This window comes from Aquarana catesbeiana, linkage group LG13 (assembly GCF_042186555.1).
Source record: "Aquarana catesbeiana isolate 2022-GZ linkage group LG13, ASM4218655v1, whole genome shotgun sequence".
Classification (NCBI taxonomy): Eukaryota; Metazoa; Chordata; class Amphibia; order Anura; family Ranidae; genus Aquarana; species Aquarana catesbeiana.
In genome coordinates this window covers 217,419,641-217,447,518 of record NC_133336.1, presented here as the reverse complement: position 1 = coordinate 217,447,518, position 27,878 = coordinate 217,419,641, and the positions used below count along the sequence as shown (strand labels likewise).

The 27,878-nt window shown below is 53.2% G+C and overlaps 1 protein-coding gene across 1 annotated transcript; it reads left to right on the top strand.

Annotated features, from left to right (window-relative positions):
- The first annotated feature begins 338 nt into the window (after nt 1-338).
- CLK2 (CDC like kinase 2) lies at nt 339-27,878 on the top strand. The gene is made up of 13 exons (XM_073608807.1): nt 339-495; nt 12,907-13,079; nt 13,408-13,636; nt 14,562-14,658; nt 15,013-15,079; nt 18,917-19,033; nt 20,327-20,493; nt 20,573-20,667; nt 23,939-24,068; nt 24,156-24,238; nt 24,326-24,405; nt 26,909-26,999; nt 27,334-27,878. Exons 2-13 carry the CDS (start codon nt 12,907-12,909, stop codon nt 27,517-27,519), a joined length of 1,515 nt encoding a protein of 504 aa, XP_073464908.1. The 5' UTR covers nt 339-495; the 3' UTR covers nt 27,520-27,878.

The following is a 27,878-nucleotide window of genomic DNA, read 5'->3' as shown; positions in this document are numbered from 1 at the left end:
TGGTGTATATATAGAGGGGGAGGGGTATATAGATATATATTGGTGTATATATAGAGGGGGGAGGGGTATATAGATATATTTTGGTGTATATATAGAGGGGGAGGGGTATATAGATATATATTGGTGTATATATAGAGGGGGAGGGGTATATAGATATATTTTGGTGTATATATAGAGGGGGAGGGGTATATAGAGGGGGAGGGGAATTTATTTTCCTGTCAGTACGTTGGAGGGGGCGGGGACACAAGATGGCGGCGGGATGTGACGTGACTCCTCCCCTCAGTTCGCGTAGAAGGTTCTGGGCGGTGAATGACGCCTCTGGCCCCGCCCCTCCGTCCTCCATCCAATGGGTGTCGCGGTCGGGAGTGATGGTGCGGCGGTCGGGGACGCGCAGAGTGGGCGGAGTCAGTGGTGAGGAAGGACGGTGTGAGGAGAGCGCGCACCGCAATCACGGACTTCTTGTGGGATAAGAGAACCGGGCTGGCCGCGAGGACGGTGAGAGAGAGACGGGGGGAGGGGAAGGGGGATAGAGATACATTTATATATATATATATATATATATATACCGGGAGGGGAGATCACCGACAATCCGCTGTCACCATAACATGGCGGACACCTCACCACAAAATGGCCGCCGTACAATACCGATCGTTATATCCCCTCCCCCCTCATACCGATCGTTATATCCCCTCCCCCCTCATACCGATCGTTATATCCCCTCATACCGACCTCTGTGTACAATACCGATCGTTATATCCCCTCATACCGACCTCTGTGTACAATACCGATCGTTATATCCCCTCATACCGACCTCTGTGTACAATACCGATCGTTATATCCCCTCACACCGACCTCTGGGTACAATACCGATCGTTATATCCCCTCATACCGACCTCTGTGTACAATACCGATCGTTATATCCCCTCATACCGACCTCTGTGTACAATACCGATCGTTATATCCCCTCATACCGACCTCTGTGTACAATACCGATCGTTATATCCCCTCATACCGACCTCTGTGTACAATACCGATCGTTATATCCCCTCATACCGACCTCTGTGTACAATACCGATCGTTATATCCCCTCATACCGACCTCTGTGTACAATACCGATCGTTATATCCCCTCATACCGACCTCTGTGTACAATACCGATCGTTATATCCCCTCATACCGACCTCCGTGTACAATACCGATCGTTATATCCCCTCATACCGACCTCCGTGTACAATACCGATCGTTATATCCCCTCATACCGACCTCCGTGTACAATACCGATCGTTATATCCCCTCACACCGACCTCTGTGTACAATACCGATCGTTATATCCCCTCACACCGACCTCTGGGTACAATACCGATCGTTATATCCCCTCATACCGACCTCCGTGTACAATACCGATCGTTATATCCCCTCATACCGACCTCCGTGTACAATACCGATCGTTATATCCCCTCACACCGACCTCTGGGTACAATACCGATCGTTATATCCCCTCATACCGACCTCTGTGTACAATACCGATCGTTATATCCCCTCATACCGACCTCTGTGTACAATACCGATCGTTATATCCCCTCACACCGACCTCTGTGTACAATACCGATCGTTATATCCCCTCACACCGACCTCTGTGTACAATACCGATCGTTATATCCCCTCACACCGACCTCTGTGTACAATACCGATCGTTATATCCCCTCACACCGACCTCTGTGTACAATACCGATCGTTATATCCCCTCATACCGACCTCTGTGTACAATACCGATCGTTATATCCCCTCACACCGACCTCTGGGTACAATACCGATCGTTATATCCCCTCATACCGACCTCTGTGTACAATACCGATCGTTATATCCCCTCATACCGACCTCCGTGTACAATACCGATCGTTATATCCCCTCATACCGACCTCTGTGTACAATACCGATCGTTATATCCCCTCATACCGACCTCTGTGTACAATACCGATCGTTATATCCCCTCATACCGACCTCTGTGTACAATACCGATCGTTATATCCCCTCATACCGACCTCTGTGTACAATACCGATCGTTATATCCCCTCACACCGACCTCTGTGTACAATACCGATCGTTATATCCCCTCATACCGACCTCCGTGTACAATACCGATCGTTATATCCCCTCACACCGACCTCTGTGTACAATACCGATCGTTATATCCCCTCATACCGACCTCCGTGTACAATACCGATCGTTATATCCCCTCACACCGACCTCTGTGTACAATACCGATCGTTATATCCCCTCATACCGACCTCTGTGTACAATACCGATCGTTATATCCCCTCACACCGACCTCTGTGTACAATACCGATCGTTATATCCCCTCATACCGACCTCTGGGTACAATACCGATCGTTATATCCCCTCATACCGACCTCTGGGTACAATACCGATCGTTATATCCCCTCATACCGACCTCTATGTACAATACCGATCGTTATATCCCCTCACACCGACCTCTGTGTACAATACCGATCGTTATATCCCCTCATACCGACCTCTGGGTACAATACCGATCGTTATATCCCCTCATACCGACCTCTGGGTACAATACCGATCGTTATATCCCCTCATACCGACCTCTGGGTACAATACCGATCGTTATATCCCCTCATACCGACCTCTATGTACAATACCGATCGTTATATCCCCTCATACCGACCTCTGGGTACAATACCGATCGTTATATCCCCTCACACCGACCTCTGTGTACAATACCGATCGTTATATCCCCTCATACCGATCGTTATATCCCCTCATACCGATCGTTATATCCCCTCATACCGATCATTATATCCCCTCATACCGACCTCTGTGTACAATACCGATCGTTATATCCCCTCATACCGATCGTTATATCCCCTCATACCGATCATTATATCCCCTCATACCGACCTCTGTGTACAATACCGATCGTTATATCCCCTCATACCGACCTCTGTGTACAATACCGATCGTTATATCCCCTCATACCGATCGTTATATCCCCTCATACCGACCTCTGGGTACAATACCGATCGTTATATCCCCTCCCCCCTCATACCGACCTCTGGGTACAATACCGATCGTTATATCCCCTCATACCGACCTCTATGTACAATACCGATCGTTATATCCCCTCACACCGACCTCTGTGTACAATACCGATCGTTATATCCCCTCATACCGACCTCTGGGTACAATACCGATCGTTATATCCCCTCACACCGACCTCTGTGTACAATACCGATCGTTATGTCCCCTCACATATGGAGAGCGGGGCGATTTCACCTCACATATGGAGAGCGGGGCGATGTCCCCTCACAGATGGAGAGCGGGGCCATGTCCCGAGTCTCCTCACAGATGGAGAGCGGGGCCATGTCCCGAGTCTCCTCACAGATGGAGAGCGGGGCCATGTCCCGAGTCTCCTCACAGATGGAGAGCGGGGCCATGTCCCGAGTCTCCTCACAGATGGAGAGCGGGGCCATGTCCCGAGTCTCCTCACAGATGGAGAGCGGGGCCATGTCCCGAGTCTCCTCACAGATGGAGAGCGGGGCCATGTCCCCTCACAGATGGAGAGCGGGGCCATGTCCCCTCACAGATGGAGAGCGGGGCCATGTCCCGAGTCTCCTCACAGATGGAGAGCGGGGCCATGTCCCGAGTCTCCTCACAGATGGAGAGCGGGGCCATGTCCCGAGTCTCCTCACAGATGGAGAGCGGGGCCATGTCCCGAGTCTCCTCACAGATGGAGAGCGGGGCCATGTCCCGAGTCTCCTCACAGATGGAGAGCGGGGCCATGTCCCGAGTCTCCTCACAGATGGAGAGCGGGGCCATGTCCCGAGTCTCCTCACAGATGGAGAGCGGGGCCATGTCCCGAGTCTCCTCACAGATGGAGAGCGGGGCCATGTCCCGAGTCTCCTCACAGATGGAGAGCGGGGCCATGTCCCGAGTCTCCTCACAGATGGAGAGCGGGGCCATGTCCCGAGTCTCCTCACAGATGGAGAGCGGGGCCATGTCCCGAGTCTCCTCACAGATGGAGAGCGGGGCCATGTCCCGAGTCTCCTCACAGATGGAGAGCGGGGCCATGTCCCGAGTCTCCTCACAGATGGAGAGCGGGGCCATGTCCCGAGTCTCCTCACAGATGGAGAGCGGGGCCATGTCCCGAGTCTCCTCACAGATGGAGAGCGGGGCCATGTCCCGAGTCTCCTCACAGATGGAGAGCGGGGCCATGTCCCGAGTCTCCTCACAGATGGAGAGCGGGGCCATGTCACCTCACAGATGGAGAGCGGGGAGATGTCCCGAGTCTCCTCACATATGGAGAGCGGGGAGATGTCCCGAGTCTCCTCACATATGGAGAGCGGGGAGATGTCCCGAGTCCCCTCACATATGGAGAGCGGGGAGATGTCCCGAGTCTCCTCACATATGGAGCGGGGCGATGTCCCGAGTCTCCTCACATATGGAGAGCGGGGAGATGTCCCGAGTCCCCTCACATATGGAGAGCGGGGCGATGTCCCGAGTCTCCTCACATATGGAGCGGGGCGATGTCCCGAGTCTCCTCACATATGGAGAGCGGGGCGATGTCTCCTCACATATGGAGCGGGGCGATGTCCCGAGTCTCCTCACATATGGAGAGCGGGGCGATGTCCCGAGTCTCCTCACATATGGAGAGCGGGGCGATGTCCCGAGTCCCCTCACATATGGAGAGCGGGGAGATGTCCCGAGTCTCCTCACATATGGAGAGCGGGGAGATGTCCCGAGTCTCCTCACATATGGAGAGCGGGGAGATGTCCCGAGTCCCCTCACATATGGAGAGCGGGGAGATGTCCCGAGTCTCCTCACATATGGAGAGCGGGGAGATGTCCCGAGTCCCCTCACATATGGAGAGCGGGGCGATGTCCCGAGTCTCCTCACATATGGAGAGCGGGGCGATGTCCCGAGTCCCCTCACATATGGAGAGCGGGGCGATGTCTCCTCACATATGGAGAGCGGGGAGATGTCCCGAGTCTCCTCACATATGGAGCGGGGCGATGTCCCGAGTCTCCTCACATATGGAGCGGGGCGATGTCCCGAGTCTCCTCACATATGGAGAGCGGGGCGATGTCACCTCACATATGGAGAGCGGGGCGATGTCCCGAGTCTCCTCACATATGGAGAGCGGGGCGATGTTCCGAGTCCCCTCACATATGGAGAGCGGGGAGATGTCCCGAGTCTCCTCACATATGGAGAGCGGGGAGATGTCCCGAGTCTCCTCACATATGGAGAGCGGGGAGATGTCCCGAGTCTCCTCACATATGGAGAGCGGGGAGATGTCCCGAGTCCCCTCACATATGGAGAGCGGGGAGATGTCCCGAGTCCCCTCACATATGGAGAGCGGGGCGATGTCACCTCACAGATGGAGAGCGGGGAGATGTCCCGAGTCTCCTCACATATGGAGAGCGGGGAGATGTCCCGAGTCTCCTCACATATGGAGAGCGGGGAGATGTCCCGAGTCCCCTCACATATGGAGAGCGGGGAGATGTCCCGAGTCTCCTCACATATGGAGCGGGGCGATGTCCCGAGTCTCCTCACATATGGAGAGCGGGGAGATGTCCCGAGTCCCCTCACATATGGAGAGCGGGGCGATGTCCCGAGTCTCCTCACATATGGAGCGGGGCGATGTCCCGAGTCTCCTCACATATGGAGAGCGGGGCGATGTCTCCTCACATATGGAGCGGGGCGATGTCCCGAGTCTCCTCACATATGGAGAGCGGGGCGATGTCCCGAGTCTCCTCACATATGGAGAGCGGGGCGATGTCCCGAGTCCCCTCACATATGGAGAGCGGGGAGATGTCCCGAGTCTCCTCACATATGGAGAGCGGGGAGATGTCCCGAGTCTCCTCACATATGGAGAGCGGGGAGATGTCCCGAGTCCCCTCACATATGGAGAGCGGGGAGATGTCCCGAGTCTCCTCACATATGGAGAGCGGGGAGATGTCCCGAGTCCCCTCACATATGGAGAGCGGGGCGATGTCCCGAGTCTCCTCACATATGGAGAGCGGGGCGATGTCCCGAGTCCCCTCACATATGGAGAGCGGGGCGATGTCTCCTCACATATGGAGAGCGGGGAGATGTCCCGAGTCTCCTCACATATGGAGCGGGGCGATGTCCCGAGTCTCCTCACATATGGAGCGGGGCGATGTCCCGAGTCTCCTCACATATGGAGAGCGGGGCGATGTCACCTCACATATGGAGAGCGGGGCGATGTCCCGAGTCTCCTCACATATGGAGAGCGGGGCGATGTTCCGAGTCCCCTCACATATGGAGAGCGGGGAGATGTCCCGAGTCTCCTCACATATGGAGAGCGGGGAGATGTCCCGAGTCTCCTCACATATGGAGAGCGGGGAGATGTCCCGAGTCTCCTCACATATGGAGAGCGGGGAGATGTCCCGAGTCCCCTCACATATGGAGAGCGGGGAGATGTCCCGAGTCCCCTCACATATGGAGAGCGGGGCGATGTCCCGAGTCTCCTCACATATGGAGAGCGGGGCGATGTCCCGAGTCCCCTCACATATGGAGAGCGGGGCGATGTTCCGAGTCCCCTCACATATGGAGAGCGGGGAGATGTCCCGAGTCTCCTCACATATGGAGAGCGGGGAGATGTCCCGAGTCTCCTCACATATGGAGAGCGGGGAGATGTCCCGAGTCTCCTCACATATGGAGAGCGGGGAGATGTCCCGAGTCCCCTCACATATGGAGAGCGGGGAGATGTCCCGAGTCCCCTCACATATGGAGAGCGGGGCGATGTCCCGAGTCTCCTCACATATGGAGAGCGGGGCGATGTCCCGAGTCCCCTCACATATGGAGAGCGGGGCGATGTCTCCTCACATATGGAGAGCGGGGAGATGTCCCGAGTCTCCTCACATATGGAGCGGGGCGATGTCCCGAGTCTCCTCACATATGGAGCGGGGCGATGTCCCGAGTCTCCTCACATATGGAGCGGGGCGATGTCCCGAGTCTCCTCACATATGGAGAGCGGGGCGATGTCACCTCACATATGGAGAGCGGGGCGATGTCCCGAGTCTCCTCACATATGGAGAGCGGGGCGATGTTCCGAGTCCCCTCACATATGGAGAGCGGGGAGATGTCCCGAGTCTCCTCACATATGGAGAGCGGGGCGATGTCTCCTCACATATGGAGCGGGGTGTACTCCCCTCTGATGTGTGATATCCCGTGTCCTCTTACATTGGTGCGCTCTGCTGGCGGGACAGTAAGCTGCATCTTTGGAGCGCTGTATACACTTCTACAGCGCCCCTACCCATTGATAACAATGGGGCAGTGCCACCAAACCACCCCGCTAGTGGCTGAATAGCACCACTTTACTGCCAATGCCCACCCCACTCTAAAAGGAGCCTAAATAAGTCTGGTTTCACACCGAGGCGTCGGCGGTAAAGCGGTGCTGTTTTTAGCGGCATTTTATTATCGTCTTTGCGGAGGTTTTCAGCCGCTATCGGGGCACTTTTAACTCCCGCTAGCAACCAAAGAAGGGTTAAAACGGCCTGCAAAGTGCTGCTGTAGCGGTACTTTGCCGGCTGTTCAGTGCTGCCCATTCATTTCAATGGACAGGAGCGATGGAGGAGGGGTGTATACGCGGCTCCAAAGATGCTGCTTGTAGGAGTTTAAGGCCCCACTATCGTATTGCCTCAGTGTGGAAGCACTCGGGGTATGATGCTGCAGGGGAGACGTTTTTCAGGTGCTTTATGAACACTATTTTTATCCCAAGAGCGCCTGAAAAACACCTCAGTGTGAAAGGGGTCTAACTGAGCTTTCAGAGATCTCCTAAAGGTGGACAGGTTAGGGGCTGATCGGATATACCGAGGATGGGAGAGGCTCTGGAGAAGTCCTGGTTCTGGACAGGTTAGGGGCTGATTGGATATACCAGGGCAGGGAGTTCTAGAGGATGGGAGAGGCTCTGGAGGAGGACAGGTTAGGGGCTGATCGGATATACCGGGGCAGGGAGTACTAGAGGATGGGAAAGGCTCTGGAGAAGTCCTGGTTCTGGACAGGTTAGGGGCTGATCGGATATACCGGGGCAGGGAGTACTAGAGGATGGGAGAGGCTCTGGAGAAGTCCTGGAGGTGGACAGGTTAGGGGCTGATCGGATATACCGGGGCAGGGAGTACTAGAGGATGGGAGAGGCTCTGGAGGAGGACAGGTTAGGGGCTGATCGGATATATCGGGGCAGGGAGTTCTAGAGGATGGGAGAGGCTCTGGAGAAGTCCTGGTTCTGGACAGGTTAGGGGCTGATCGGATATACCGGGGCAGGGAGTACTAGAGGATGGGAGAGGCTCTGGAGGAGGACAGGTTAGGGGCTGATCGGATATACCGGGGCAGGGAGTTCTAGAGGGTGGGAGAGGCTCTGGAGAAGTCCTGGTTCTGGACAGGTTAGGGGCTGATCGGATATACCGGGGCAGGGAGTACTAGAGGATGGGAGAGGCTCTGGAGGAGGACAGGTTAGGGGCTGATCGGATATACCGGGGTAGGGAGTTCTAGAGGATGGGAGAGGCTCTGGAGAAGTCCTGGAGGTGGACAGGTTAGGGGCTGATCGGATATACCGGGGCAGGGAGTTCTAGAGGATGGGAGAGGCTCTGGAGAAGTCCTGGAGGAGGACAGGTTATGGGCTGATCGGATATACTGGGGCAGGGAGTTCTAGTGCCGTGTTTCTCAACTCCAGTCCTCAAGGCGCCCCAACAGGTCATGTTTTCAGGCCTCCCATTATTTTGCACAGGTGATTTGATCAGTTTCACTGCCTTAGTAATTACCACAGCTGTTCATCTGAGGGAAATCCTGAAAACACGACCCGTTGGGGCACCTTGAGGACTGGAGTTGAGAAACACTGTTCCAGAGGATGGGAGAGGCTCTGGAGAAGTCCTGAAGGCGGGCATGGGAGGAGGTAACAAGGGAGATAGAGATCAGGAGGTCCTGGGAGGAGCGGAGGGGGCGATTTGGGCGATATCTGTAGATGAGGTTGGTGATGTAGATGGGGGCGATGTTGTGAATGGCCTTGTATGTTATGGTTAGTATTCTGAATTTTATATGGTGGGGGAGGGGAAGCCAGTGAAGGGATTGACAGAGAGGAGCAGCAGTCACGGATCGATTAGTGAGGCGTATTGGTCTAGCAGCAGCATTCATAATAGACTGAAGGGGGGAGGAGCCCTGTGTAAGGGTCGGCCATTAAGGAGAGAGTTGCCGTAGTCAAGGTGGGAAATAATCAAGGAGTGAAGAAGTTGCTTTGTGGTGTCATTAGTCAGGAAGGGTCGAATTCTGGAGATGTTGAGGAGGTTAAGGCGGCAGGATTTAGCCAGTGATTGGATGTGAGGGCTGAAGGAGAGGTCAGAGTCAAGGATTACACCCAGGACCCTGGCATGTGTGGAGGGACCAATGGTTGTGTTGTTGATATTAATGGTCATGGATGGGGGCTGAGAAGGAGGAAATATAACAATCTCAGCTTTAGACAGATTGAGTTTGAGGAAGTGGTGTGACATCCATACCGAGATGTCATTCAGTAAGTTTGAGATCCATGAGGAGATCGAGGGGGAGGGGTGGAGAGATAGATTTGGGTGTCATCGGCATAGAGGTGGTATTGGAAGCCATGGGAGGTTATCAACTGGCCCAGGGAAGAGGTATAGAGTGAGAATAGGAGAGGCCCAAGGATGGAGCCTTGGGGTACCCCAACAGAGAGAAGAAGAGGAGCGGAGGAGATGTCGTAAGTGACACAAAGTACACTGAGATAGGTAGGAGGAGAACCAGGATAAAGCAGAATCACAGAGGCCAAGGGAGTGGAGTTTGCTGAGGAGGAGCAGGTGGTCAACTGTGTGGAAGGCAGCAGAGAGGTTTAATGCCCCGTATACACGATCGGACTTTCCAACAACAAAACCATGGAATTTTGTTCGAAGATTGTTGGCTCCAACTTGTCTTGCATTCACACGGTCACACAAATGTTGGCCAACAATTATGAATGTAGTGACGTACAAGACGTATGACGAGCCGATATGATATCTTCATTACGAACACTAGTTTTACAAGACCAATCACTTCCGGCTCGTCCTGGATTCCGAGCATGCGTGTTTGTACTTTGGACTTGTGTACACACTCTCTCAAAGTCTGACAACACACATTTTGTTGGCGGAAAATTTGAGAACCTGCTAGCCAACATTTGTTGGTGGATAGTCCGACAAATGTCCGATGGAGCATACACACAGTCGGACTTAGCGCCAACAATCTCACATCCAGTATTTCATGTCGGAAAATCTGATCGTGTGTACGCGGCATTAGAGTATGAAGTAATGGCCATTGGTTTTAGCATTTAGTAGGTCATTGGTGAGTTCTAGTGGCAGTTTCAGTAGAATGTTGTGGACGGAAGCGGTATTGTAGGGTGTCGAGAAGGTTGTTGTCCATAAGGTAGCGACTCATTCGGTCATGGACAAGGCGTTCTATGAACTTGGAGGCAAATGGGAGCAGGGAGATGGGTCTTAAGTTATTCAAACAGGTGGGGTTTAGTATGGGGGTAACCAGTGCACGTTTGAGTGGGGAAGGAAAGGTGCCGGAGGAGAGGGAGAGGTTGAAGATGTGGGTTAGGGAGTTGAGGATAGAGTGGGAAGGTGGTCGCAGTAATTGTGAGGGGACAGAGTCCAGGGGACACGTGGTGAGGTGGGCCATGGAGAGGAGTTTATCAACTTCATCGGTGGTAACTGGGCAGGAGGAGGAGTGCGGTGTTGGACCTGATGTGTTGGGTGGGGGAGGAAGTTGAATGCTGGATATCTCCTCCCAAATTGTCGATTTTGCTTTTGAAATGGTTGGCAATCTGGTAAGCAAGTTGGTGGGTGGGGGCAGAGAGGGGGTGATGTAAGGAAGCAAGGGTACAAAAAAGTAGACTAGGTTTGGATGAGTGTTGTAGGAGGATTGTTTAGCAGTGTGGAGGCAGGAGTTGTATTTGAGAAGGGCAGATTTGTAGAGGGTAAAGTCTTGCAGGGATATACCATGTGATGTACCATGTGATTACTTTGGGCCAATCACAATGGATGAACCCATTCCTGACAGGTTGTTTACATTCTCATATGATCATTGAGACCGATCACATGATACAGTAATCTGTTGTACATGATTGTCACCTCCCCCAAGCAGAGTATCATATCTGTGACGGGTCAGCAATTGGTTACTTTTGTTGTAAAGATGGGTTTCCACTCGGTAAACACACAGCGGACCTCTCTGAAGGTGACCTCTGGAGATGACCGGACCTCTTTACTGGACTTTTATACATTTTCTCTTCTCTCACTCTTCACAATCCCGCCACCTTCATGTCATCCATGTCCGGCGGCACCAAGATCTGTGAGGATGAAGAACACCGGGTGCAAAATGACCCAAATATCTGCTGAGCACCTCGGGAGTTCATTCACAATCGCTCCTTCATCCATCCAACCAGATATCGATGCTTCAGATATTGCTCTCGTTTTACGTTCGCCCTCTTACTTTTATTTAAAATTCATTATCAGCTCTCCTTATTATTTGTGTATTTAATGTGTGGCCAAAGACAGGTCCTCTTCTAGTGTGGCCCAGGAAGGTCAGAAGATTGGACACTCCTGATCTATATAAAACATTTGGAGGGGGGACCCCCCCAAACATACTGATCCCCGTGTACTATCTCCCCCAATGTTATACCAATCTATGTGTGAGGATCTCCCATCACCCCCCACAAACCTCATACCGATCTCTATGTACCCTCACTCTGCCTTCATACCAATCTGTATATTTCTTCCCGTATGGAAGGTCCATCCTTGTGTAGGGTGATGGGAGATTTCGGGGTGGATGCTCTATCCTTGTGTAGGGTGATGGGAGATCTCGGGGTGGGTGGATGGTCCATCCTTGTGTAGGGTGATGGGAGATCTCGGGGTGGGTGGATGGTCCATCCTTGTGTAGGGTGATGGGAGATCTCGAGGTGGATGGTCTATCCTTGTGTAGGGTGATGGGAGATCTCGAGGTGGGTGGATGGTCCATCCTTGTGTAGGGTGATGGGAGATCTCGAGGTGGGTGGTCTATCCTTGTGTAGGGTGATTTGAGATCTCGAGGTGGATGGTCTATCCTTGTGTAGGGTGATTTGAGATCTCGGGGTGGGTGGATGGTCCATCCTTGTGTAGGGTGATGGGAGATCTCGGGGTGGGTGGATGGTCCATCCTTGTGTAGGGTGATGGGAGATCTCGGGGTGGGTGGATGGTCCATCCTTGTGTAGGGTGATGGGAGATCTCGGGGTGGGTGGATGGTCCATCCTTGTGTAGGGTGATGGGAGATCTCGGGGTGGGTGGATGGTCCATCCTTGTGTAGGGTGATGGGAGATCTCGGGGTGGGTGGATGGTCCATCCTTGTGTAGGGTGATGGGAGATCTCGGGGTGGGTGGATGGTCCATCCTTGTGTAGGGTGATGGGAGATCTCGGGGTGGGTGGATGGTCCATCCTTGTGTAGGGTGATGGGAGATCTCGGGGTGGGTGGATGGTCCATCCTTGTGTAGGGTGATGGGAGATCTCGGGGTGGGTGGATGGTCCATCCTTGTGTAGGGTGATGGGAGATCTCGGGGTGGGTGGATGGTCCATCCTTGTGTAGGGTGATGGGAGATCTCGGGGTGGATGGATGGTCCATCCTTGTGTAGGGTGATGGGAGATCTCGGGGTGGAAGGTCCTTCATTTTAGAATAAGATGCGTCCCCTCACCTCACACTCCAAGCAGAGGGGGTTGTTTTGGCATATAGGGGGTATAATTGGCACATGATGGGGAAGCCTATGCTCAAGGAAGAGTGCCCTCTTCAGGTTAGTTGGGTAGGACAAGCAATCGGGCTGTATATTGATTGGTTGGTTGTATTTTTTTAGATGCCGCACTCCAGACGGTACCGGTCATCGGAGAGGCGGAGCCGAGGGAGTTACCACGAGCGTTACAGAAGCCGGAAGCACCGGAGGAGAAGCAGGTCGCGAAGCAGCAGCAGTGGCCGAGGCCGTGACCGACGTCACAGGCGGGGCGACAGTTACCATGAAAGGTCGCGGAGGTAGGTGGTGTTGGGGTTTGACGTGTTGGTTTCTTGTCATTACCTTTTTTCCGGACCTTGTTTCTAGTCTGCGTTCTCCTCACCCGCATGTCTCGCCTTTTCCTGAGGAGATGAGGCTATGGTGGGGGCTGGGAACATCTCCAGCAGTGTAATTGTGGTCCCCTCCCCACCAAGGAGGATTGGATTGGGGGTGGGGGGTTGGGAGGGAGGATTGGTGGGAGGTTTGGGAAGTAGTATTGGGGGGGGGATGGGAAGGAGGTTTTCTGGCGGGGGAATGGGCATACGGCTCTACCAGTGACATTAAACCTTTCCATTGTCTCCTCCTCAGTTATGACGCGCGATCATCAGACAGACGAGCGTACGATCGCAGATACGTAGACACGTACCGGAGGAACAATTACAGCCGGGACAGAGACCAGTACTATGACGCGGAGTACCGCCATTCCTACGATTACCGGCGTTCCCGGGAAGACAGTTACCGGAGCGGGAAGAGCAGCCGGCGGAAGCAGCAGAAGCGCAGGAAGCGTAGAACAAGGTCTTATAGTCGCTCGTCCTCGGTGAGTATTCCCCGGAGCTGAGCTCATTCCGCTCCCCCCTTTCCCTTTTCTCTTAGGGCAAGTCTCGGTAAGTGCACCCCCATAATGCTTCCTTTGTATTGTTGGGGTTAGAGAGGTGGGAGGGGCTTGTCCTCACTGAACGCATGCTAGATATCCCTGTATGTCCCCCCTCCCCCGTAGTCTCTTGTAGCCTGGCCTGTGTACAGAATACGCCTTATGTGTGTGTCCAATGCCGGCTCATTCTACTCTATTACAACCCCCACCCCTCCCCTCCCCCAGTGTATGTGGCTCCCTAATTACAGGGGTAAGGGGGGGGGGGTATATAGATAGTTGACCCCGCCCCCCCCTCAGTGTATGTGGCTCCCTCATTACAGGGGTACCGGGGGGAGGGGGGTATATTGTTAGGTCCCCCCTCCCCCTGTGGTGTGTGTATATATAGATGTACCTGGGGTATATAGTTTATCTGGTCCCCCCAGTAGAGTATATAGCTCCCTATGTCCCCCGGGGGAGGGGGGGGGTTAATTAAAGGGGTACTCCGGGCAGCCTCCAGCACCTTCTTCTCTTTTTAGCTCCTGATTTTCCTGCTTTTGCAAAGATGAAAAGAAAACATAAAGCAGAATTGTTTTTTATTTTATTTTTTTTTTTATTTTTTTTTTTTTTTTTGGTTTGATTTTCTTTTTATTATTTTTTTGATTTTCTGGTTAGTGTATTTGTATCTTGACCTGTTCCCTTGCAATATCCCTATCGTTATATATTCCTATGTGCCGTATGAATTGGCTGGGAATCTACTGCACACCCTCCTCCTACCTCAAACTACACTGTGAATGAATTTCCAAACCAACCAACCTTTGTGCCGCTGGTTTGAAAATCTGATTGGCTGGTGAATGGTGGTGTTATGCCGGGAATGACGGGGTCCCCCGAACAGAGAAGTCGCCAGAGCAGCAGCAGGCAGGCCAAGAGTGTGGAAGACGACGTGGAGGGTCACCTGATCTATCGCAACGGCGACTGGCTACAAGAAAGATGTACAGCCAAATCGTAACATAATTTAGCTCTCTAGTTCTAAGATCCCCCCCTCCCCCCCAGAGACGCTGCACACCTGTCTGTCTTTATTTTTGTGTTTTTGATTAATGCAGAGAAAAGCCCCCCCATCCCCCTTCCTCCTCCTCTTCCTCATCCTCCTCCTCTTCCTCCTCTATATTATTTACCATACTCTGTATATAGCCACCTGTATATATATATATTATATATATGCTAGACGGAGGGCAGGAAGACGTTAGAGTAACTGATTATGGCTCACGCCCAGCCGCCTGATGTCACCGCCCCCCCTTCCCAGGCCCCTCCTACCTGACCCGCCTTCTCTCTGCTTTTCCCCACAGATGAGATTGTCAGCACCCTGGGCGAGGGTACCTTTGGCCGAGTTGTGCAGTGTGTAGACCACCGACAGTAAGTGATCCCTCCCTCCCCCCGCCTGTCCTGGCACTTTGTTTACATGTAGTAATTGTGTGTTTTATTACTTGGAACCCCCCAAACATTTTATATTGTACCCTCCCAATAATATACAGTCGCTGGAAAAAGTATTCATACCCCATATATTGTCATGTTACAACTAGACACGTGCAATTCGTTTTATTTCCAAATTCGGCATATTTGTTAATGCGAAAACATCCAAGTTGACGGAAGACCATTTAACTCAATTTTACAAGAACAAATTTTTTAAAAGAACGAAAATCCGAAAAAACAAATAACATTCAGATTTCTATTATAATTAAAATATGTTTATTTATTTTTGATACTCCTAACTTAATGACCTTGTTAAACGAGGAGTCACGCCATGTAATCAATATTTTAAGCATTCTTAACTTCTGTACTGTGATTAAACAAAAAGGTCCAAACTCCTCCCACTCAATAACTTTGTTTTAATTTGCATAAGTACAGAACACAAATGAGAATTCTGTACTGCACTGTACAATCCAATGATGTACAGCGTCTCGTTCAGGAGGGAGGAGCCGGTCCTGAGTCTGAGCGATCGTTACACAGGTAAGGTGTTAAATGAGGAGTATCTGTAATAATAATAATAATCTATAAATAACTTTAGAGGTTTTGGAATTTTCTTTTAAATTTTGATTTTTTTTTTTTAGTGAACGTAACGAATCCAAATTTATCCGAAATTCCAAATGATCCGGGATTCGTTGTTTCGGATAATTCGTAACTTCTGATAAATTTTGTATATTTGTTACATTCACCAACAGCCACATTTTGAAAGGAAATCCCCCCCCCCCAATACTTAGTCGCCGTCATACTGTGGCCGGTTGGCTCTTCTGGGCGAATCGCGAATCAAGTGTACATCGGGCGTTTTTAAGAGCGATAAGGGGCATGTGCGCGTCCGCAATCTCCGCCCACGATCGCTCCACAGAGACAGAATGGGGGATCTGTCAATGTAAACAGATCCCCGTTCTGACAGGAGGAGAGAGAGATCTGCTGTTCCTAGTGATCAGGAACAGCGATTGGTCTCCTCTAGTCAGTCCCCTCCCTCCACAGTTAGAAACACCTCCCAGGGAACACATTTAAAGTGGTTGTAAACCCTGTGTATGTACAAGTCTTCCCTACAGGTGAGCCTATAATAAGGCTTACCTGTAGGTACTGGAAATGTCTACTAAAATTGTACGGTTTAGGAGATATTTACCATATACGCTTGCACCAATGTCAGCGCATGCACACTGAAGGAAGGACACGATCGTGCCGTGACCATCGGCTCCTGTGACTCAGCCAGTAACAGAGCCTGAGCCCTTGGAAGGAAGAGGGGTGAAGATGGACGCAGCGGTGACCTCACGGGCTACGATGCGATGTATACTAGCCCATTATGCTTTTGCTTTGCAGGGAACGAAGAGGGTTTACTTCCTCTTTAACCCCTTGATCGCCCCTTCCCCACCACTGACATTTGTACAGTAATCGGTGTATATTTTATATCACAGATCACTGTATAATTGTCAATGGTCCCAAAATAGTGTCCGATGTGTCCGCCACAATGTCATAGTCCTGCTAAAAATAGCAGATCACCGCCATTACTTTTACAAAAATACATATTGGCCTAAGCTGATGAAGAAATTTGTTTCAAACTATTTTTTTTGGATATTATAGCAAAAAATTATTTATTTTTTCAAAATTGTCGCTTTTTAGTTTTTTGTTCATAGTGCAAAAAAATAAAAAACCACAGAGGTGATCAAACGCCACCAAAAGAAAGCTCCATTTGTGGGAAAAAAAGGACGTCAATTTTGTTTGGGTACAATGTCGCACGACCGCGCAACTGTCATTTAAAGTAACGCAGTGCCGTATCGCAAAAAATGGCCTGGTCATTAAGGGGGCAAATCCTTCCAGTCCTTAAGTGGTTAAGTTTTTATAACTATTTTATAATTATAATGGTTAATAAACTTTAATATTTTAATTATAATATAAATGATCCGAATGTTTTCTTTCGGGTTTTCGTTCTTTCAAAATTTTAGATTTTCTTATTTTCGCTCTTTTCGAAATGACGAATAACGCATCTATACAAATGGAATGCAACAAATTCTAATTTATCCGTTTAAAGTATTCAGAATAACAACTATCAATCATAACAAATTATCCAAAAAATAGAATGGAAAAAAATGTGTTTTTCGACAGTGCGCATGTCTAGTTAAAACCAAAAATGTAAATGTATTTTATTGGGATTTTATGTGATAGACCAACACAAAGTGTCACATAATTGTGAAGTGGAAGGAAAATGATAAATGATACAAATAAATATGTGAAAAGTGTGGGGGAGGGGCATTTGTATTCAGCCCCCTTTACTCTGGTAACTAAAATCTAGAGGAACCAATTGCCTTCAGAAATCGCCTAATTAGTAAATAGAGTCCACCTGTGTGTCATTTAATCTCAGTATAAATACAGCTGTTCTGTGAAGCCCTCAGAGGTTTGTTAGAGAACCTTAGTGAACAAACAGCATCATGAAGGCCAAGGAACACACCAGACAGGTGAGGGATAAAGTTGTGGAGAAGTATAAAGCAGGGTTAGGTTATAAAAAAATCTCCCAAGCTTTGAACATCTCACGGAGCTCTGTTCAATCCATCATCGGAAAATGGAAAGAGTATGGCACAACTGCAAACCTACCAAGACATGGCCGTCCACCTAAACTGACCGGCCGGGCAAGGAGAGCATTCATCAGAGAAGAGCCAAGAGGTCCATGGTAACTCTGGAGGAGCTGCAGAGATCCACAGCTCAGGTGGGAGAATCTGTCCACAGGACAACTATTAGTCGTGTTCTCCACAAATCTGCCCTTTATGGAAGAGTGACAAGAAGAAAGACATTGGTGAAAGAAAGTCATAAGAAGTCCTGTTTGTAGTTTGTGAGAAGCCATGTGGAGGACACAGCAAACATGTGGAAGAAGGTGATCTGGTCAGATGAGACCAAAATTCAACTTTATGGCCTAAAAGTAAAACGCTATGTGTGGGGAAAACTAACACTACACATCACCCTGAACACACCATCCCCACCGTGAAACATGGTGGTGGCAGCATCATGTGGTGGGGATGCGTTTCTTCAGCAGGGACAGGGAAGCTGGTCAGAGTTGGTGGGAAGATGGATGGAGACAAATACAGGACAATCTTAGAAGAAAACCTGTTAGAGTCTACAAAAGACTTGAGAGTGGGGCGGAGGTTCACCTTCCAGCAGGACAACGACCCGAAACATCCAGCCAGAGCTACAATGGAATGGTTTAGATCAAAGCATATTCATGTGTTAGAATGGCCCAGTCACAGTCCAGACCTCAATCACATTGAGAATCTGTGGCAAGACTTGAAAATTGCTGTTCACAGACGTTCTCCATCCAATCTGACAGAACTTGAGACATTTTACAAAGATGAATGGGCAGAAATGTCCTCTCTAGATGTGTAAACCCCAGGGGGGGAGGGGGGAGACTCCATACCCTCCCACTGCTTGTAAAGACAGTCCAGCAGCTAGTTAGCCTCTAAGATTACAAATAGTACCGGGGTGAGGCCTGCACCCAGTATAACCACTTGAAGGCCGATGTACCAGGTATGTGATTGGTCAGCCAGTGGATAAGCGTTCTGGGGTAGATGTGTATTCCATACATAGAGCTGGTGGTGGTGTGATCCGTGTGCAGGAAGTGTGCCGCCCTCTATAATTACGGGTTGTGTAAATGATGACAACGCTGAGGCGATGTGTGAAAACATTGCCCCCTCGGGGGACACAGAGATCACTTTCCTCTTCTGTGTTGTGCTGCAGGTCAGGCACCCGAGTGGCTCTAAAAATCATTAAAAATGTTGAGAAATACAAAGAGGCGGCACGGCTGGAGATCAACGTGCTGAAGAAGCTTACAGAGAAGGACCCAGAAAACAAATAGTAAGTGACCCTTCACTTCACTTACTGTGCCCCACCACTCCCTTCCCTGTGCCCCGGCGATCCCTTCCCTGTGCCTACTGTGCCCCACCGATCCCTTCCCTGTGCCCGGGGGGGGGAAACTTGGCTCTCTCTCCCTTCCTCTATACCTGAGGTGCCCCGGTGCTCCTTCCCTATACAGGGCATTCATAAAGTACTCAGACCCCCTTCACGGTCTTCTATTTTCTGTTGCGGTCTGATGATACTAAAGCTGTTTACATTCTTTTTTCTTTTCTCTCATAAATCTGCACTCGGCATCCCATAATGACAAAGTGACACACAATGGTAGAAATGTCGGAATATATGAAAAACAAAAAACTGAACTCTCATCGGCAGAAGTATCCAGACTCTTCGTAGCAACACTTGGAATTTCACTCAGGTGTCTCCTGAGATGTTTCCACCACTTGACTGTAGGCCCAGCGGTGATAAATTAATTTGGAAAGGCTCACACCTCTATACAAGGCCTCACAGTGAGACTAGGAGACTGGTCAGGGTTGAGGGAAAGCTGAATGGAGCAAAGTACAGAGATCTCCTCAATGAAAACCCATTCCATAGTGGTGAGGACCCCCCGACGTATGTCTGTTCTCCATCCGACCCGGAATGTAAAATTATAAAAGAAACCCCCGACTGACCCCTCTCCCCCACCCGACCCGTACTGTCCGCGCGCGCCCGGCCCCCCCCACGCATGTCTCTCCCCCATCCGACCCGGAATGTGTTTAAAAAAAAAAAAAAACACCAGACTCCGGACTGTCCTCTCTCCCGCATCCAACCTGGACAGCCCCCCCACGCGTGTCTCCCCTATCCAACCTGGAATGTAAAATTAAATAAAATTTTTTAAAAATGGACTGTCCCTTCTCTACCATCCGACCCAGAATGTAAAATTAAATCCCACCCTCTCCCCCATCCATCCCGGTTTGCAGAGCTTGTGGCCTCATCCCCATAAAGACTCCTTGCTGAGATTGCTGCCAAAGTGCTGCGTACTTCATACATGTTCATAATTCCCGACATTCCTACCGTTCTGTGTCACTTTGTCATTATGGGATGCCGAGTGCAGATTACTGAGAAGAAATTCATTTATACACCCAACATAACATTGAAGGGAGGCGGAAAACTTCATGAATGCCCCTTACCCACAATCCCTGGTGCTCACTCCCCCTCTTTCCTGCCCGTCTCCTGGCGCTCCCCCCTTTCCAGCCCATCTCCTGGCGCTCCCCTTGTATGGACAGTTGGTATACATGACGTGTTTTGCCCCCGCAGTCTCTGTGTACGGATGTTCGATTGGTTCGAGTATCACGGGCACATGTGCATCTCTTTCGAGCTTTTGGGTCTCAGCACCTTTGATTTCCTAAAAGAGAACAACTACCTGCCATACCCCATCCACCAGGTGCGGCACATGGCCCAGCAGGTGTGCCTGGCGGTGAAATGTAAGTACCGGGTGTGTCATGTGACTTGGCTGAGTGCCGTGTGACCTCCCCCATCCTAATTCTTTCCTCTGATTGGCAGTTCTCCATGACAACAAACTGACTCACACCGACCTGAAACCTGAGAACATCCTGTTTGTGGATTCTGACTACGACCTGACCTACAACGTGGAGAAGGTAGGTACCCACCTCACATCACCTGATGTCATCGGGGGGGAGATTATTAGCGGAGGGGGTGATGTCATCGGAGGGGGGGATTATTAGCGGAGGGGGTGATGTCATCCGGGGGGGGGATTATTAGCGGAGGGGGTGATGTCACCCCGGGGGGGATTATTAGCGGAGGGGGTGATGTCATCGGAGGGGGGGATTATTAGGGGAGGGGTGATGTCATCCGGGGGGGATTATTAGAGGAGGGGTGATGTCATCCGGCGGGCGGGGGATTATGATGGGAGGGGTGATGTCATGGGGGGGGATTATTAGGGGAGGGGTGATGTCATCGGGGGGGGGGGGATTATTAGAGGAGGGGTGATGTCATCCGGGGGGGGATTATTAGAGGGGGTGATGTCATCGGGGGGGGGATTATTAGAGGAGGGGTGATGTCATCCGGGGGGGGATTATTAGAGGGGTGATGTCATCGGGGGGGGGGGATTATTAGGGGAGGGATGATGTCATCGGGGGGGGGATTATTAGAGGAGGGGTGATGTCATCCGGGGGGGGGGGATTATTAGAGGGGTGATGTCATCGGGGGGGGATTATTAGGGGAGGGGTGATGTCATCGGGGGGGGATTATTAGAGGAGGGGGTGATGTCATCGGGGGGGGTTATTAGGGGAGGGGTGATGTCATGGGGGGGATTATTAGAGGGGTGATGTCATCCGGGGGGGGGGGGTTATTAGAGGGGTAATGTCATCGGGGGGGGGGGTTTAAGGGGAGGGGTGATGTCACCCGGTGGGGGATTATTAGGGGAGGGGTGATGTCATCCGGGGGGGGTTTTTTAGGGGAGGGGTGATGTCATCCGGGGGGGGGATTATTCGCGGAGGGGGGTGATGTCATCCGGGGGGGGGGATTATTAGCGGAGGGGGTGATGTCATCCGGGGGGGGGGGATTATTAGCGGAGGGGGTGATGTCATCCGGGGGGGGATTATTCGCGGAGGGGGTGATGTCATCCGGGGGGGGGGATTATTAGCGGAGGGGGTGATGTCATCCGGGGGGGGGGATTATTAGCGGAGGGGGTGATGTCATCCGGGGGGGATTATTAGCGGAGGGGGTGATGTCATCCGGGGGGGATTATTAGCGGAGGGGGTGATGTCATCCGGGGGGGATTATTAGCGGAGGGGGTGATGTCATCCTGGGGGGATTATTAGCGGAGGGGGTGATGTCATCCAGGGGGATTTTTAGAGGAGTGGTGATGTCACCGGGGGGGGGGGGTGATGTCATCGGGGGGGGATTATTAGGGGAGGGGTGATGTCATCGGGGGGGATTATTAGAGGAGGGGGTGATGTCATCGGGGGGGTTATTAGGGGAGGGGTGATGTCATGGGGGGGGGATTATTAGAGGGGTGATGTCATCCGGGGGGGGATTATTAGAGGGGTAATGTCATCGGGGGGGGGGGTTTAAGGGGAGGGGTGATGTCACCCGGTGGGGGATTATTAGGGGAGGGGTGATGTCACCCGGGGGGGGTTATCAGGGGAGGGGTGATGTCGTCCGGGGGGGATTATCAGAGGAGGGGTGATGTCACCCGGGGGGGGATTATTAGAGGAGGGGTGATGTCATCCGGGGGGGGGATTATTAGAGGCCTGATGTCATCGGGGGGGGGTGATGTCACCCGGTGGGGGATTATTAAGGGAGGGGTGATGTCGTCGGGGGAGATTATTAGGGGAGGGGTGATGACATCCGGGGGGGGGGTTATTAGGAGGGGTGTCATCACCCGGGGGGGGTTATTAGGAGGGGTGTCATCACCCGGGGGGGGTTATTAGGAGGGGTGTCATCGGGGGGGATTATTAGAGGAGGGGTGATGTCGTCCGGGGGGGATTATCAGGGGAGGGGTGATGTCGTCCGGAGGGGATTATCAGGGGAGGGGTGATGTCGTCCGGGGGGGATTATCAGGGGAGGGGTGATGTCGTCCGGGGGGGATTATCAGGGGAGGGGTGATGTCGTCCGGGGGGGATTATCAGGGGAGGGGTGATGTCGTCCGGGGGGGATTATCAGGGGAGGGGTGATGTCGTCCGGGGGGGATTATCAGGGGAGGGGTGATGTCGTCCGGGGGGGATTATCAGGGGAGGGGTGATGTCGTCCGGGGGGGATTATCAGGGGAGGGGTGATGTCGTCCGGGGGGGGATTATCAGGGGAGGGGTGATGTCGTCCGGGGGGGATTATCAGGGGAGGGGTGATGTCGTCCGGGGGGGATTATCAGGGGAGGGGTGATGTCGTCTGGGGGGGATTATCAGAGGAGGGGTGATGTCACCCGGGGGGGGGGGATTATTAGAGGAGGGGTGATGTCATCCGGGGGGGGGATTATTAGAGGCCTGATGTCATCGGGGGGGGGGGGTGATGTCACCCGGTGGGGGATTATTAAGGGAGGGGTGATGTCGTCTGGGGGGGATTATTAGGGATGGGGTGATGTCGTCGGGGGAGATTATTAGGGGAGGGGTGATGACATCCGGGGGGGGTTATTAGGAGGGGTGTCATCACCCGGGGGGGGTTATTAGGAGGGGTGTCATCGGGGGGGATTATTAGAGGAGGGGTGATGTCATCGGGGGGGATTATTAGAGGAGGGGTGATGTCATCGGGGGGGATTATTAGAGGAGGGGTGATGTCATCCGGGGGGGGTTATTAGGAGGGGTGTCATCGGGGGGGATTATTAGGGGAGGGGGTGATGTCACCCGGGGGGGGATTATTAGGGGAGGGGGTGATGTCACCCGGGGGGTGGGTTATTAGGGGAGGGGGTGATGTCGTCCGGGGGGTGGGTTATTAGGGGAGGGGTGATGTCATCCGGGGGGGATTATTAGGGGAGGGGGTGATGTCACCCGGGGGGGGATTATTAGGGGAGGGGGGTGATGTCACCCGGGGGGGGATTATTAGGGGAGGGGGTGATGTCACCCGGGGGGGGATTATTAGGGGAGGGGGTGATGTCACCCGGGGGGTGGGTTATTAGGGGAGGGGTGATGTCATCCGGGGGGGATTATTAGGGGAGGGGGTGATGTCGTCCGGGGGGTGGGTTATTAGGGGAGGGGTGATGTCATCCGGGGGGGATTATTAGGGGAGGGGGTGATGTCACCCGGGGGGGGATTATTAGGGGAGGGGGTGATGTCACCCGGGGGGGGGATTATTAGGGGAGGGGGTGATGTCACCCGGGGGGTGGGTTATTAGGGGAGGGGTGATGTCATCCGGGGGGGATTATTAGGGGAGGGGGGAACATTTTGGTAACGATGTCCCCGGTGTTTTTCTCAGAAGAGGGATGAGCGATGTGTGAAGAAAACTGACGTCAGAGTGGTAGATTTTGGCAGCGCCACATTTGACAGCGAACACCACAGCACCATCGTGTCCACCCGCCATTACCGAGCGCCGGAGGTGATTCTTGGTGAGTGCCGAGTCCTCGGTGTGTTTTTAGGAGTCGTTTGTTTTCTGTAGCCTTGTATGACCTCAGTGTGCCCCTCCCCCTCTGCAGAGCTCGGGTGGAACCAGCCATGTGATGTATGGAGTATTGGATGTATTGTCTTCGAGTATTATGTGGGCTTCACCCTCTTCCAGGTGAGTGTACCCCCTAATATGTGTGTACCCCTAAAGTGTGACCACTGACCCCCCGACCTGTCCTCATGGTGGCGCTCTTCTCTGCAGACACATGACAACAAGGAGCACCTGGCTATGATGGAGAGGATCCTGGGCCCCATCCCCCCCAGGATGGTCCGAAAAACACGGTAAGGAATTGTTCGGGGGAGGGCTCATCTGACCTGTGTGTCTCTGGGGGGAGGGGCTCATCTGACCTGTGTGTCTCCGGGGGGAGGGGCTCATCTGACCTGTGTGTCTCCGGGGGGAGGGGCTCATCTGACCTGTGTGTCTCCGGGGGGAGGGGCTCATCTGACCTGTGTGTCTCCGGGGGGAGGGGCTCATCTGACCTGTGTGTCTCCGGGGGGAGGGGCTCATCTGACCTGTGTGTCTCCGGGGGGAGGGGCTCATCTGACCTGTGTGTCTCCGGGGGGAGGGGCTCATCTGACCTGTGTGTCTCCGGGGGGAGGGGCTCATCTGACCTGTGTGTCTCCGGGGGGAGGGGCTCATCTGACCTGTGTGTCTCCGGGGGGAGGGGCTCATCTGACCTGTGTGTCTCCGGGGGGAGGGGCTCATCTGACCTGTGTGTCTCCGGGGGGAGGGGCTCATCTGACCTGTGTGTCTCTGGGGGGAGGGGCTCATCTGACCTGTGTGTCTCTGGGGGGAGGGGCTCATCTGACCTGTGTGTCTCTGGGGGGAGGGGCTCATCTGACCTGTGTGTCTCTGGGGGGAGGGGCTCATCTGACCTGTGTGTCTCTGGGGGGAGGGGCTCATCTGACCTGTGTGTCTCTGGGGGGAGGGGCTCATCTGACCTGTGTGTCTCTGGGGGGAGGGGCTCATCTGACCTGTGTGTCTCTGGGGGGAGGGGCTCATCTGACCTGTGTGTCTCTGGGGGGAGGGGCTCATCTGACCTGTGTGTCTCTGGGGGGAGGGGCTCATCTGACCTGTGTGTCTCCGGGGGGAGGGGGCTCATCTGACCTGTGTGTCTCCGGGGGGAGGGGCTCATCTGACCTGTGTGTCTCTGGGGGAGGGGTGGAAGGGGCTCATCTGACCTGTGTGTCTCTGGGGGAGGGGTGGAAGGGGCTCATCTGACCTGTGTGTCTCTGGGGGGAGGGGCTCATCTGACCTGTGTGTCTCTGGGGGGAGGGGCTCATCTGACCTGTGTGTCTCTGGGGGGAGGGGCTCATCTGACCTGTGAGTCTCTGGGGGGAGGGGCTCATCTGACCTGTGTGTCTCTGGGGGGAGGGGCTCATCTGACCTGTGTGTCTCTGGGGGGAGGGGCTCATCTGACCTGTGTGTCTCTGGGGGGAGGGGCTCATCTGACCTGTGTGTCTCTGGGGGGAGGGGCTCATCTGACCTGTGTGTCTCTGGGGGGAGGGGCTCATCTGACCTGTGTGTCTCTGGGGGGAGGGGCTCATCTGACCTGTGTGTCTCCGGGGGGAGGGGCTCATCTGACCTGTGTGTCTCTGGGGGAGGGGCTCATCTGACCTGTGTGTCTCCGGGGGGAGGGGCTCATCTGACCTGTGTGTCTCCGGGGGGAGGGGCTCATCTGACCTGTGTGTCTCTGGGGGGAGGGGCTCATCTGACCTGTGAGTCTCTGGGGGGAGGGGCTCATCTGACCTGTGTGTCTCTGGGGGGAGGGGCTCATCTGACCTGTGTGTCTCTGGGGGGAGGGGCTCATCTGACCTGTGTGTCTCTGGGGGGAGGGGCTCATCTGACCTGTGTGTCTCTGGGGGGAGGGGCTCATCTGACCTGTGTGTCTCTGGGGGGAGGGGCTCATCTGACCTGTGTGTCTCCGGGGGGAGGGGCTCATCTGACCTGTGTGTCTCTGGGGGGAGGGGCTCATCTGACCTGTGTGTCTCCGGGGGGAGGGGCTCATCTGACCTGTGTGTCTCCGGGGGGAGGGGCTCATCTGACCTGTGTGTCTCTGGGGGGAGGGGCTCATCTGACCTGTGTGTCTCTGGGGGGAGGGGCTCATCTGACCTGTGTGTCTCTGGGGGGAGGGGCTCATCTGACCTGTGTGTCTCTGGGGGGAGGGGCTCATCTGACCTGTGTGTCTCCGGGGGGAGGGGCTCATCTGACCTGTGTGTCTCTGGGGGAGGGGTGGAAGGGGCTCATCTGACCTGTGTGTCTCTGGGGGAGGGGTGGAAGGGGCTCATCTGACCTGTGTGTCTCTGGGGGGGAGGGGCTCATCTGACCTGTGTGTCTCTGGGGGAGGGGTGGAAGGGGCTCATCTGACCTGTGTGTCTCCGGGGGCAGGGGCTCATCTGACCTGTGTCTCTGGGGGGAGGGGTGGAAGGAGCTCATCTGACCTGTGTGTCTCTGGGGGGAGGGGCTCATCTGACCTGTGTGTCTCTGGGGGAGGGGTGGAAGGGGCTCATCTGACCTGTGTGTCTCCGGGGGCAGGGGCTCATCTGACCTGTGTCTCTGGGGGGAGGGGTGGAAGGAGCTCATCTGACCTGTGTGTCTCTGGGGGGAGGGGCTCATCTGACCTGTGTGTCTCTGGGGGGAGGGGCTCATCTGACCTGTGTGTCTCTGGGGGAGGGGTGGAAGGGGCTCATCTGACCTGTGTGTCTCTGGGGGGAGGGGTGGAAGGGGCTCATCTGACCTGTGTGTCTTGGGGGGCTCATCTAACCTGTCACTCCTCTCCTCCAGGAAGCAGAAGTATTTCTACCACGGTCGGCTGGACTGGGAGGAGGGCTCCTCTGCGGGGCGCTACGTACGAGACAACTGCAAACCTCTGAGGGTAAGGATGACCGCCACCAGGAACTACCTATACCTCTGTCACTTTGTCATTGCAGAAGACAAAAGCTCCCCCCCCCATCCCCAGTACAGGATGTGCCCCACCCCCCAAATACTAACCGCATTATAGATTGCCATCTCCACCCATCCCCCCAATATTATAGGATGGGATCAAGTGGAATCTCACCCCACCCCCATATAACAATTAGTATTATAAGGGGGGATCACATCAAACACCCCCCCCCCCCCATACCAGTTAGTATTATAGGGTGGGAATCACATGACACAACCCCCCAATAAGATGAGATCATGTGACTGACTCCTCCCTCCTCTTGCAGCGGTACATGTTGAATGACTCGAGTGAAGAACACCGCCAGCTCTTCGAACTCATAGAAGGAATGTTGGAATACGAACCGTCCAAACGATTGTCGCTCTCCGAGGCTCTGAAACATCCATTCTTCTCCCCTCTGAAGAGCGATCACAGCTTGAAACACTGGGACACAGGGCGGGACATCAGCCGGTGACTACACTGGACATCAACCAATGAGGGATCATCCTGATCCTGGTGCTTCATGAACTGAACCCTCAGCAGTCGCATTAAACTGTCCATATGTGAATAAATATTCTAAATCTATATATATATATCTGTACAGTCCGGAGCCGAGGCTGCCATGTACATAGAGAGTCCTGCTTGTGTGCCGGCACTACTCCACCCGGTGGTGGGTGACCTGCACTGCACATGTACATTTTTTTTGTCCTATAATTTATAACGTCAGTGTTAGGGTGGGGGAGGGGTAGCGTGGCTCCATGCAGCTCGCAGTGTTTTTATATAAAGTTTTGTACAGTATTTGTGAGAAATAAACACCTTATGTTTGTACGAAAA